The sequence below is a fragment of the Protopterus annectens genome, chromosome 4.part1, assembly GCF_019279795.1.
Source record: "Protopterus annectens isolate FY-2018-M chromosome 4.part1, PAN1.0, whole genome shotgun sequence".
NCBI classification, from domain to species: domain Eukaryota; kingdom Metazoa; phylum Chordata; order Ceratodontiformes; family Protopteridae; genus Protopterus; species Protopterus annectens.
Window position 1 is genome coordinate 913,920,301 of NC_056734.1, and position 13,412 is coordinate 913,933,712.

At 38.0% G+C, this 13,412-nt stretch overlaps 1 protein-coding gene across 1 annotated transcript in view; it reads left to right on the forward strand.

Annotated features, from left to right (window-relative positions):
• Window positions 1-1,319: 1,319 nt before the first annotated feature.
• LOC122801340 (receptor-type tyrosine-protein phosphatase eta-like) overlaps window positions 1,320-13,412 on the forward strand; it is a 203,030-nt gene continuing 190,937 nt past the window's right edge. Inside the window, exon 1 of the mRNA XM_044070880.1 lies at window positions 1,320-1,510. Within this exon, the coding sequence (XP_043926815.1) occupies window positions 1,435-1,510 (76 nt within the window). The 5' untranslated portion in view covers window positions 1,320-1,434. The remainder of the gene's footprint in view (window positions 1,511-13,412) is intronic.

Below are 13,412 nucleotides of genomic sequence, written 5' to 3' on the forward strand. Positions count from 1 at the left end.
ATTAAAACAATGTAGCCAAAAGAAACTTGACAATATCTGGAAAAGAAAAAAACTATATAAAAGGAAGCCCACTTATACCACATCAAGAGTGACCTGCTGTTCCACAAATTTAGAATACAAAACAGCGTGAAATGGTAACTGGTTAAGTCATAAGTACTAGGTGCAGGTGTAAATGAAGCAATCTGCATGACATACAAATCCAATGAACCCTTTGCATGCAAACAACAAAACATAACAATAATTAAATTAGATAAAATAATATGAGTGCTCAGTCTATAATACTTAACTGTTTATTATAACAGTTTCCTCTCTCTCAATATATGCATATCTATCTATCTATCTATCTATCTATCTATCTATCTATCTATCTATCTATCTATCTATCTATCTATCTATCTATCTATGTGTGGTGTGTGTGTGTGTGTGTGTGTGTGTGTGTGTGTGTGTGTGTGTGTGTGTGTGTGTGTGTGTGTGTGTGTATGGGTGTAATATCTACAAGAGAGCACTTTGGGCTCTTTTTTGCTCTTTTTCTTTCTGTTGGCAGCTCTGCTTGTGAGATCGTGGTAAAGAGGAGTCTGGGAGTTTGCATTTTCTCTGTTATTGTGTGATCTTGAAGTTGTTATATATAATTATCAGAGGGTGAGGCATGAAAAACAGTATTTTTCATTTTTGCTTCATTATCTGCAGTGTTTAATCTTTTGAATCAATCTTTGGTAATCCTTCTTTCAACAGATAAACTGCAGAATGCTGTGTGGTTTATTACAAGACAGGTAACTGTACATAGACTTCTATATACTCTGTGATTTCTGTACCTGATTATTGCAGCATATGCATAATAATGTCTAGAGATGAGGCAAACTATACAGGTGCACAAACTGCACTGCTTGCTCGCAATGGAAGACACTAGGTATTTTAGCCTGAGATAGATTAATGTCGTCTGATCTATAATGGCAATAAGGTATATTTTCTGGGAATCCAACCATCACTGATTAAGTGTTATTATTCTGAGCAAGTTATTTATATTATCACACAAAAAGAAATAAAGCATTCTTTCTATTTTTTCCTGTAAGAAATTTAATTTAGGGAGTGGTGATATAATGAATAATTTCCACACCTAGATTGTGATGTCATTTGTGAAATACCAAAATTGCTTTTTGTCTCAAATAACTTGATACACCCAACATTTCACTTGATTGTGCCTTTAGAGGAAATAAACAGAAAACTAAACCAGTTTTAGAAAGAAAAGATTTAAAAGGTTATGTCATAAATAGGCTTGACACGAACATAAATTTCAAAGCCACTAACAGGTGTACTGCAGACTCTTCTATTGAAACCTGGAGAAGGAGAGATGCTGAATTATTGATTTTGTGGTTGACTTCTTTGCGTAGCATTGTTACAGTTTAGCATAATATTAAGTACCAATTTTTTTAAAATATGGAGGAACATTCGTGGCATTGGTTTATCTATATTTTTGTATTAATAAGCATTATTAGCCAAATCCAGTCTTCAGGTAAGATACTATGCATATCACTTTTTACAAAATTCAGCTTGCAAGCACTGCACTGTTAAACCTCTACTGTAAAAGTATTAAGTTAAAGCAATAAACTTTCTGCTATAATGTCGTAAGGTAAAAGTAAAAAAAAAAAATTAAGCAAGTTATGAATTAAATCAATTGTATGCAGTTTACTCAGTCCAAAAGAAAAATTCATATATGAGTTTTATAGCTTATTAAGGCAAAAGCAATAATTTTCCATAGTGATTTTTACCTTAGCTTTTATTAAAGGCCTACAATAAATACTAAATAAAGAAATACCCATATCCACTATTTGGTTTACACCTGTTGTTCAATGTGCTTGTGTGGCTGTGCAGATACAAGTATAGAAAAGTGACAGGAATGACGAGGTATGGAGAGTGTAGCTTCCACTTGCAGGATAACGCTGCATACATCTCTGCATAACTATATGAATAACTAAGCAGCATGGGGGGAACAGCTGTATCATAGTCTAGCAATGTGACTTACAGTAGGCCTACACCTCAAAATACTTCATGTGTTACACAAGCCAAGCAACCACATATTTCTTTTATTCATTTTTTTCTGCATTTTAAGTGTTTTCGGTTGACTTTAATAGTTTACATCAGTTGCCTAGGTTAGGGCTTTAGGTCTTTTGCATGTTTTTTTTTTATTAATGCAGTCTGCTATGAATGTTTTCTTTCAAGTTTTTTTGAAGAAAATTTTAATAATTTTTGAGTAGCAAAAGTTCATTTTTGAGGCATGTTAATAGTATAGTATGGCCACTTTAGGTTCATAGGTTCATAGGTTCATACTAGGCTATCTGCCCTAGGGCATTTATAAGCCTAGCCAGAGTGTGTTTGGCTTTCACCACCCATTTTAAAATAATTTTGCTATGCCCTTTTTCGAGGTTAGCATACTGTGCCTCTGTCTAACAGTGACACAAAAGTGATACCCGGGGTAAACATACGATCTCCCATCCACTCATCAAGATTCCTCTTGAAGGGAGTCAATGAGGGACTCTGCCTAAGCTGGACTGGGATTTTATTCCAGAGTGAAGGGAGCCTCCGGGTTATGAATCTGTCCCTCCAGCATGTCCTATTTATTTCAGTGCTGAGGTTCAAGTCTCTCGAGCACGTAGCTCGATGGGATTTGGATATTCTGAGGTGCAGCATGTCCATTAATTCCGGTTTGGACATGACTTTATACGTCAGGCACAGATCGCCTCTGAGCAGGTGGTATGCCACTGAGTAGAGCTGGAGTTTCTTTAACCGGGCAGCATATGGCATCTGTTTGAGCCCTTTGATCCTCTTGGAGAGGTACTTTTGGGGTCTTTCCAGTTGCTGCAAGTGTCTGGTAAGGTACATCCCAAAAGGGGCACTGTACTCAATTATGGGCCTGATGAGGGATGAGTAAAGAGGCACGATGACCTCCCCTGATCTAGATGTGAATCCCTTCATGATTAGGTGGGCTATATAAAATGTTTTTCTAACCACTTTGGCCACGTGGTTGTCAAATGAGAGATTGCTAGCAACTTGGGTCCCCAGGTCCCCAATTACTTCTTCTGTACTTAATGGATTACCACCTATGTGGTAATTTGTGGGCACTTTGTTTTTGCCAAAGGGGATGACTATACACTTTTTGGTGTTTAGCTTGAGGCCATGGCTCTGGCACCAGTTGTCTATTTCTATGAGGCCCTTGTGGAGGATGCTTGTGTTGGCTGGAGTGTCGATTTTGGTGCCCAGTTTGCAGTCATCTGCAAACTTGGTCAGTCACAGTCCTTCCGTGTTGGCCTGTACCTCCAAGAAATATATACCGAACAAGAGAGGTCCCAGGACTGAGCCTTGTGGGACGCCAATTGTAACAGGTTTGGAGTCTGACATGGCTCCAGCAATTCTAACCATGTGGGTTCTGTCCTTGAGCCAGTTTTCAACCCATCTAGTGACATAGGGGTTTATATTTAAGCTGGTGAGCTTATCTATAATGCCCGAGTGGGGTATTGTATCGAAGGCTTTTGTGAGGTCCAGGTAGGCTGTGTGGACCACCTTTCCCTCGTCAGTGGCCTTAGTGACTGTTTCAAAGAAATCAACCCGGTTTAAGAGGCAGGATCTGCCCTTAACAAAGCCAAACTGGGTAGGTTTGTTAGGTTTATAGTTTAGTTGTTATTATTATTTAGTGATTTAATTTCATTTACTTTAGATAGATACACTTTTATTTATAATGACATTCCCTGAATGACTAGTTGCTGTTATTTTATTTATTATTATTTTATTTCACATTTTTCATTATAATAAGAAGGAAATATTTTAAGACGTTCATTGAGGTGAGCAGTTTTGTTTTTGGTGGGTTGTATGTGGTCTACTATGAACAATATTGTCAAATGTAATGGACAAGTGATTATTCAAACTGAAAATGTGTGTGTGTGTGTGTGTGTGCGTGCGTGCGTGCGTGCGTGTGTGTGTGTGTGTGTGTGTGTGTGTGTGTGTGTGTGTGTGTGTGTGTGTGTGTGTACCGACTGCTGAGCACATAATCCTGAGGAAAACACAAGATTTACATTCTCACAGTTCTCCAAAGTTAACTACGATGAAAAGATGCCAGAGATCCTTTAGTTATGACAATCTGAGCATTGATCATTGGGCCAGTAACAAACAATTGGGTGATCTTTTGTGTGTACAGTGTGTACAATTTACATTTGCTTACCTACATTAAATAGGAAATGGAGTCTAAGTTTCAATTTATTTATTTATTTGTTTGTTCATTTGTTTGCTTGCTTGCTTGTTTATATATTTATTTAAGTGTAGATCTGAGTTAAAGGCATTTGATTTAGATGGGCTTCAGTGTTTTGTGATATTAGTGACCACATTTTTATGTAAAATATATAAGCCTTTATTTTTTAGTGAGCTGTAAAAGTTGGAAGTTTTAGATTAATCTTAGTAGATCTGTTAACATTCCCAGGATGTAGGTGAAGTATTGATGGCACAATGAGATTGTATACATACACACACACACACACACACACACACACACACACACACACACACACACACTGATGGTACACCGAGACTGTTGATAAATGTGATTATGTATACATACACAAACACACAGACAGACCCCTGTCACACACGTAAACACAAACATGCATGCACACAAATGCACACACACACACACACACACACACACACACACACACACACACACACACACACACACACACATACACACATACACACACACTGATGCTACACAGAGATTGTAGATAAATGTGATTATGTATACATACAAACACACACAGACCCCCATCACACACAAAAACTCAAACATGCATGCACACAAATGTGCACACACACAAACTCACATGCGCACACACACTGATGGTACATTGAGATTGTAGATAACTGTGATTATGTATATATATATATATATATATATATATATATATATATATATATATATATATATATATACAAACACACACAGACCCCCATCACACACATAAACTCAAACATGCATGCTCACAAATGCACACACACACACACACACACACACACACACACACACACACACACACACACACACACACACACTGATGGTGCACCGAGATTGTAGATAAATATGATTATGTATACATACAAACACACACAGACCCCCATCACACACATAAACTCAAACATGCATGCACACAAATGTGCACACGCATACACACACACACGCACACACTGATGGTACATTGAGATTGTAGATAACTGTGATTATGTATACATCCAGAAACAAAAAAGTCTCTGAGGCAAGGCACCGCACAAAGGGATGGAGGGGCTACATTCTGGAAAGTGGTGTACTAAGGTCTTCAAGCAGGTGTAAAACTGAAAAATTCTTTCAATACCTTAGAATTTTAATATTAAGAATGATTTATATGTCAGAGATTAGGTCACCTTATAAAGTGGACAACTGTATATTAAATGATTATGGTGGGCTCTGACAGACTGGTTCCACTGAAAAATCTGCAAGGATATTACTAAGAAGAATGCCTGCAGTTTACTTTGTGAAAACAAATAATGGTATATTCAATTACACGTTTATAAACATTACAGATCGGTTCACCGTTTTCTGCTTTCCCTGAGCAGTTTTTATATGTCAAACGATCATTGTTCATGGGTTGAGTTGCAACAATGCATGACCATTACAACCTGATATTCTTTTATCCTCTTGATGGCTGACTGTTGCAAAGAAGAGTATTAGTTCCTATGCTGGAAGCCCTCTGGACTATTCTGTGGCAGGTTGTGAAAGTGAAATATACCTAGGGATATTCAGTCCAATGTCAAGTTGAGTAAAAATGGCTGACTTGCACATTGTGGAAAACCAGCCATTCTACACTCTACAAGTAAGATTCATGTTTTTTAAAAAATAGTTATCCACCTTATTACTATCATACCTCTCAAGTGTACCTTATTACAAGGAACATACCTCATTTGAGGTCTTAAAACATTCATGTTCCTCAAAGTTCCACACTGAAAGGGTCTGTCACACATTTAGTGTTAGGATTTGTTAACTGATATTCATGGTAAATAGAAATGAATCATATTAATTCATTAGAAAATCTTTTTATAAGTAAAAGCAGCATATTTTAACCATCCTATGACCTTCCTAGTTGAAATTGTTAGTAAGCCATTAATATGCGTTACATATTTTGCCCATTTGTTCCACATTATGAAGGCTAGTGTTCCTCATTTTGGAGATAGAAGGCTGAGAGCTATAGGATCAGCATACCGCTAATAAATACGGAGCTGCTTTACTTGTGCCTGAAAGTTATTTGATAGTAGTTCAAGAAGTCAGAGTGGAAGGAGTAAACAGGCAGGGTATAATGATTAACAATGTGACTGATGCATTAGTAGGGTGGTACTACAACCACTGATAGGAAGGGTGGAAGAGTTAGGGGTGGATGTTCTCTGACAGCTGGAGATCTCGTGTGTATGTGTATTTGAGCTTGTGTGGATGATAATATGAGTGTGTATGTGTGTGTGTGTGTGTGTGTGTGTGTGTGTGTGTGTGTGTGTGTGTGTGTGTGTGTGTGTGTCTGTGCATGTGGAGGTGCGTGTGTGCACGCACATTATCGTGTGTGTGTGTGTGTGTGTGTGTGTGTGTGTGTGTGTGTGTGTGTGTGTGGTGTGGTGTGGTGTGTGTGTGTGTGTGTGTGTGTGTGTGTGTGTGTGTGTGTGTGTGTGTGTGTGTACGCGTGTGCGTGTGTGTGTGTGCACGCTCGCGTAAGTGGGGGTATGCGTGTGCACGCACATGAGCATGTGTGTGTGTGTGTGTGTGTGTGTGTGTGTGTGTGTGTGTGTGTGTGTGTGACCGTCTTTGTTTGTCAGCATGTGCATGTATAAGTGTGTGTGTTTGTGTGTACCTATCTGTATGTGTACAGGAACATGTGCGTATACATGTGTGAGAGATTGTGTGTGTGTGTGTGTGTGTGTGTGTGTGTGTGTGTGTGTGTGTGTGTGTGTGTGTGTGTGTGTGTGTGTGTGTGTGTGTGTGTTTGTAGGAACTTTGGGTTGGTGACAGATGATCAAATGTAACACACATACACGCACACACACATCTTAATAGCTACTAGCTGTTAGGGGAAGGAAGGATGACCAATTTTCACAGCTGTTACACCAAACCCACACCATGTCTTGGTATTGTCACTTATCTCTGAGCTATAGAATCCTATATACACTTCCTGAAATGGCAGGTGTGTGAAATGATATGCATGAAATCTGCTGTTCCTGCTCCAAGCTTACAGAAATGACTTGGGCTACATGTAAAGGGATTACAAGGCTCATCCTGAATTTGTTACTTTTTTGACATTATATTCTACACACATACATACACACATACATGCACACATACATATATGCATACATACACACATACATATATGCATACAAATATTTCAGGGAAGGGCAATAATGTCCTTCCAGCCTGTAAACAGTCATTCCCGTAATAAATGTCCACATTGCTCTTAAAATATCTGACTAGTGCTAACTTTACATCAGCTACTTTCTCGGAGAAGAAATTGGTGCATCTCTCATTTCTATATAATCTCCTGCACAAGTTGTCTGATGATTTTCTGCTACTCGTTGATAACCCAAGCATTTCCAGAGGTAGTCATCTATAAATGCCCTATATTTGGAATAAAGTCTCCTCTTACATATCTATATAACACATTGTGTAATTTAAAATATTTTAATATTCCTTGATAACTTAATATTCATTAGTGGATGGCACCTTCTGTATGTTTTCAGTTTACACTGTCTAGTTTAAGCATGCTAATTTTCTTATTAGGTTTCCATTTTTTATTCCATACTCTAATTTTGGTGTCATGTAACTTACAACAATGACTTCATCATTTATAATTTCCTGGACTTTATAAATTATTTTACACAGCCTACAGTTCTGACTATCATTAACCCATTGCTTGCTATGATGAGAACAACACAAAGCTGGATGTACCAATAATTTCAGGCCTTCAGATGAATCCTAAGGTTCTGGGTGCTGATTAAATCTATGTCCCCAAAACTCATATGCTTAATTTTCAATGTATTTGTCAGCATACTATTCTCCTGTGCCCATCTGTTCAACTAGTGTAATTCTTTTGCAGACATGCATTATATGTAACAGATGTAATTGGTTGTCCACTTTTCAAGAGATCTGTAAACAGACTGTAGAACACCTCATATGAAAAACCTAGATTTGAAGGATACAACCAAAACAAGTATCTGTCTCATTCAGAGCCCCGTGAGACAACCAGACTGCAACCTAGAACTTCACCTGTCCAAATACTATATATTTGCCATGATCTGATTTTAAGACATGCAGCTGTTGATCCTATCACAATTACATTAATACCTAGTTGATGTAATGTATTGATTAGTGTTTTGTATATAACCCCACCAAGGTCTGAAGAGAGGTTCACATAAATTACATCACATTATACAACGACCCCCCATTAAATATTCAAAAACATGCACGCTGATTGGTCAGAGTGCACGTTGTAAATCAGAGTTATAGTAATGGAAAAAGGTCCGGTCGCCCGGACTTTTTCCATTACTATAACTCTTTTTTTTACAGCCTTTGAGAACGCAAGATCTCTGTTGCTTCACACTGTCTCGCTATGTTAAACGAGTTTAACATAGCGAGACAGCTTTAAAAAAGCAACAGAGATTCTCAGTTGCTTTTTTTAAAGCTGTCTCGCTATGTTAAACTCATTTAACATAGCAAAACAGTTTTTAAAAAGCAACGGAGATCTTGCTTTCTCCGTTGCTTTTTTCTAAACTGTCTCGCTATGTTAAATGGGTTTAACATAGCCAGACAGCTTTAAGAAAGCAACAGATATCCTCCGTTGATTTTTTTAAAGCTGTCTGGCTATGTTAAACTCATTTAGCGAATGTAGTCAGTAGTGAAGATTTGTGATCAAGCATTACTTGCCAAAATGAACTCTTTGCATCCAAAACAGAAAAAAACTGTGGCATTTGGCATAAAGGTAGTGACAACCTCGACTGCATGCAAAGGATGATGAGGCCTCTTTAATGCTTTATTCAAGTCTCTTGGAACAATACATATTTGAATTTCACCACCGCTTTTCTTATGAGCAACTACCATTGAAGACACCCACTCAGTTGGTTCTGTGACTGGAGAAATCACACTTTGTTGCACCATCTTATCTAACTGGACCTTGACTTTGTCCTGCTATCGGAACTCTCTTCACTGGTCTGACTACTGGACTGATCTTTGGGTCTATTTTCATGAGACTTCTTTGGTAAAATAAAACTGTTTCATTCTTAGACTGTCTTTAAGACCTAATAAATGCACAGGTCTTCTGACTACATAGAATTGCAAGCTGTAACTGTTCCCAGCCGAATAGCATGAAAGCACTACTGAGCCTTCACTTTGAATCTCTTCACCTCCATAAGCAACAAGCTTTGCACAATTAGCCAAATTAAATAGCTCACCAGCTGTTACTCTAGCAAATGTTTCTGCTGACATAACATTACACTTTGAACCAGTGTCCACTTTGAGCTCTGTGGGTTTACCACTGATCAGGACAGTACAAAACACTTCGTTCTTTGCCAAAAAATCTAATGCATTGACCTTTTCACTGACCACTGATACATCATCTACATAGAAAGTAGGGTTGCAGCTTTCTACATGATTAACTTGCTTTTTTGAGTGAACTTTCTTGATAACAGAATGAGGCTTGCTTGATTTGCAAAACATTTGAAAGTGGTTCCAATTTTTACACTTGTGTCATTGCTGTCCAAATGCTAAGCACTTTTCTCTTTTAGACTCATGATTGGCACTACTGTTGAATATAATGAATAAAGAAAACCAGTGGAGTGAATGCTCAACGGAACAACAAGCTCAAAGATAAATAGTTAAAAACAAACACCGCTGAGCAAGACAATGGAGGATTGCAGTCTCATTTAAAACACAAGTAGCTCCAAAATCCAATAGCCAATGATGTAAATAATCCAAGTGCAGGCGATGTAGGTAAAAAACAGGTTTATTAATAAAAAAGGTGAGCGCTTTCGCATAAGCTTCTTCAGACCTATACAACTAAACTATCTATAAACATCAGTTTAAAAAGCCAAAATGGCGCCAAAATCCTGTCCATTATTTAAAGGCACATAGCTCATTAAAAATATCATATAAAAAATTCATATATAAAATGCCTATACACCATTATAAAACAGGACGGCATCTCAAGACAAATCCATTCATATTCATATCCATTATTAGAATAAATGAATCAAAAGTATGTGTGATGAAATGGGGGGAATTAATAACACAACTATCAAAACATTAACAGAGCATCTATGCATATAAAGGTACAAAAAGACCCTACCGGCCACAAAGTAAAAAACTCTTCATAGCCTCTTAACATCTTTTGGACAATAACCTTCTTGATTTCAGCAAAGGTCGCAGGGGAACCCTTCCATTGAGACCTGGTGTGATATCTGCCCTAAACTTAATAATCCAATGGATTTCCCTGGTCTCTGTATAATTGTTGATGTCCCCTCTCCTGTATGTCCTTGAGATCTGTTCCAAGATCCTGAACTTAAAACGATGCTCTTGACCTTTGTCATTAGTATGTTTGGATAGTGCATTATGTGTAGTACCTCTCCTTGTGTGGTAAACATGCTCACGAATCCTATCCCTCAGTGTCCTATTGGTCTTGCCTACATAGTAGGCTGGACAGACTGTGCAGCAGGCTAGATACGTCTCAGTCTGTCCAGCCTACTATGTAGGCAAGACCAATAGGACACTGAGGGATAGGATTCGTGAGCATGTTTACCACACAAGGAGAGGTACTACACATAATGCACTATCCAAACATACTAATGACAAAGGTCAAGAGCATCGTTTTAAGTTCAGGATCTTGGAACAGATCTCAAGGACATACAGGAGAGGGGACATTAACAATTATACAGAGACCAGGGAAATCCATTGGATTATTAAGTTTAGGGCAGATATCACACCAGGTCTCAATGGAAGGGTTCCCCTGCGACTTGCTGAAATCAAGAAGGTTATTGTCCAAGAGATGCTAAGAGGCTATGAAGAGTTTTTTACTTTGTGGCCGGTAGGGTCTTTTGTACCTTTATATGCATAGATGCTCTGTTAATGTTTTGATAGTTGTGTTATTAATTTCCCCTCCCCCCCATTTCGTCACACATACTTTTGATCCATTTATTCTAATAATGGATATGAATATGAATGGTTTTGTCTTGAAATGCCGTTCTGTTTTATAATGGTGTATAGGCATTTTACATATGAATTTTTTATATGATATTTTTAATGAGCTATGTGCCTTTAAATAATGGACAGGATTTTGGCGCCATTTTGGCTTTTTAAACTGATGTTTATAGATAGTTTAGTTGTATAGGTCTGAAGAAGCTTATGCGAAAGCGCTCACCTTTTTTATTAATAAACCTGTTTTTTACCTACATCGCCTGCACTTGGATTATTTACATCATTGGCTATTGGATTTTGGAGCTACTTGTGTTTTAAATGAGACTGCAATCCTCCATTGTCTTGCTCAGCGGTGTTTGTTTTTAACTATACTACTGTTGAATAGTTTGCAATAAAACTTAACTTGGGTTTGGCTGACTCACCCATGTACTACACTGAGCATGTTCATTTAACTGAGCTAGTTTTAGAACTTGCTGGAAAGGTATGGGCTCTCCCTGGAAAACCTGCAGGGGCTGCAGCTGCCTTGTGCTTAGGCCTGTTCTTGCTAGCCACATGCTGCTTGCTTTCTATGTTTGCTCTAGAGGCTGCTGAAACTATGCTCTTTTCACATGCAAGCATATTTGTGTGCCTTTCTGTAACCTCGTGGATTTGACAAATCTCTATAGCTTTGCTCAATGTTAAATCAGTGTCACAAAGCAAAATCTTTCTCTCTGCAGCATTATCAACACCACATACAAGCCTGTCCTTTATCAACTCGTCTTTCAATTCACCAAATCTGCACATTTTAGATTTATTTCTCAAGTCAGTGATATAAGCTGCAAACGTTTTTTTCCTGGCTTTTGGTCTCTTGTATAAAATAGGTGCCTCTCCAATGCAACATTTGTCTGGGGGTTACACATTTATCTAAATTTGTGTTTCAAGCACTGAGGGTCCTCTCTTGATTCAGCTGGCACAACAATATGGTGGTTTTCCCCTCTCCTGCATATACTGCTGGTGCATACACAAATTAACTTTCTCTTTCAATGGCTTCTGACCCTGCTAAGTTAAGCAAAATGAATTCCCTGGTGCATGCATCTTTGTCAGAAAAACGTGCTTGTATGAAAATGCTGTATTCCTGCTCAAATACTCTCCAATTCTCTATGATATTATGATCAAACACAAGTGGACTGGGTCTGCAAAATGCCTCTGCCATGTCAACACACAGTAGTAAAGACCCTTGAAATCATGTACAAACATAGGTTCATGGGTTCATAGGTGTGTACTAGGCTAATGGCCCTGGAGCCTTTACAAGCCTAGCCCATAGGATTACCCTGGCATGACATGCAGACATATATTGCCAGAAGTTTATGCCAGAACTTGTAACTATGCCTAATAGCACAACAGACTGTTTGAAACAATTGCACTTGCAAAATAAGTCTCTGCAGCACAAGAACACTTTGAAATCAGTGTACGCTGCAAAACCACTCTTACCAGTGTGAGAAGCACTTTGAAATGTGCACTTTGCGAATAAACTGTACACAGCACAAGAAGCTCAGAGTAAGAAACACTTCAAAATGGCTGCACTTTGCATATGAAATGTATACAGCACAAGACACTCTTTGAAATGGCTGTACTTTGCAAAATACCTCTGTACAGTGTAAGAAACACTTTGAAATGGCATCACTCTGCTAATAAATGTACAAAGCACACGAAACTATTCGAAATGGCTGTATCCTGACTTCACTTTGCAAAATAATTGTACTTTGCACACAGCAAACTCTTCAAAATAATTGCACTGTAATAAAGCACACAATGCAAACACTGCACAGTATGAGATACTTCGAACAACTCTAGTTATGCTTTGAATGGCTTCAGTCAATGCAAAATAGTAGCTCATGCCAAAACATGGTCATTTACTAAAAAACATGCAGTCACCTTGCCTTTCTAAGCTTATTTTGCCCTTTATTGTACTCATTGTGCCCTTTTAACCTCTTATCATGCTCATTATACTTTTCTTGCACTTGTTTGACTTTAAACAGGCTTGTTATACAAATCAGAGGTAACTCTGAATCCCATAAATGGTATTTCTAATAATTGAATCTAATATTATGGTTTCAAACACTACTTAACCAACAATGCATTTTCTGCCTTTCATTTGATTAATAATGTGTTTTGTCCTTTATGCATGCTTCGTATA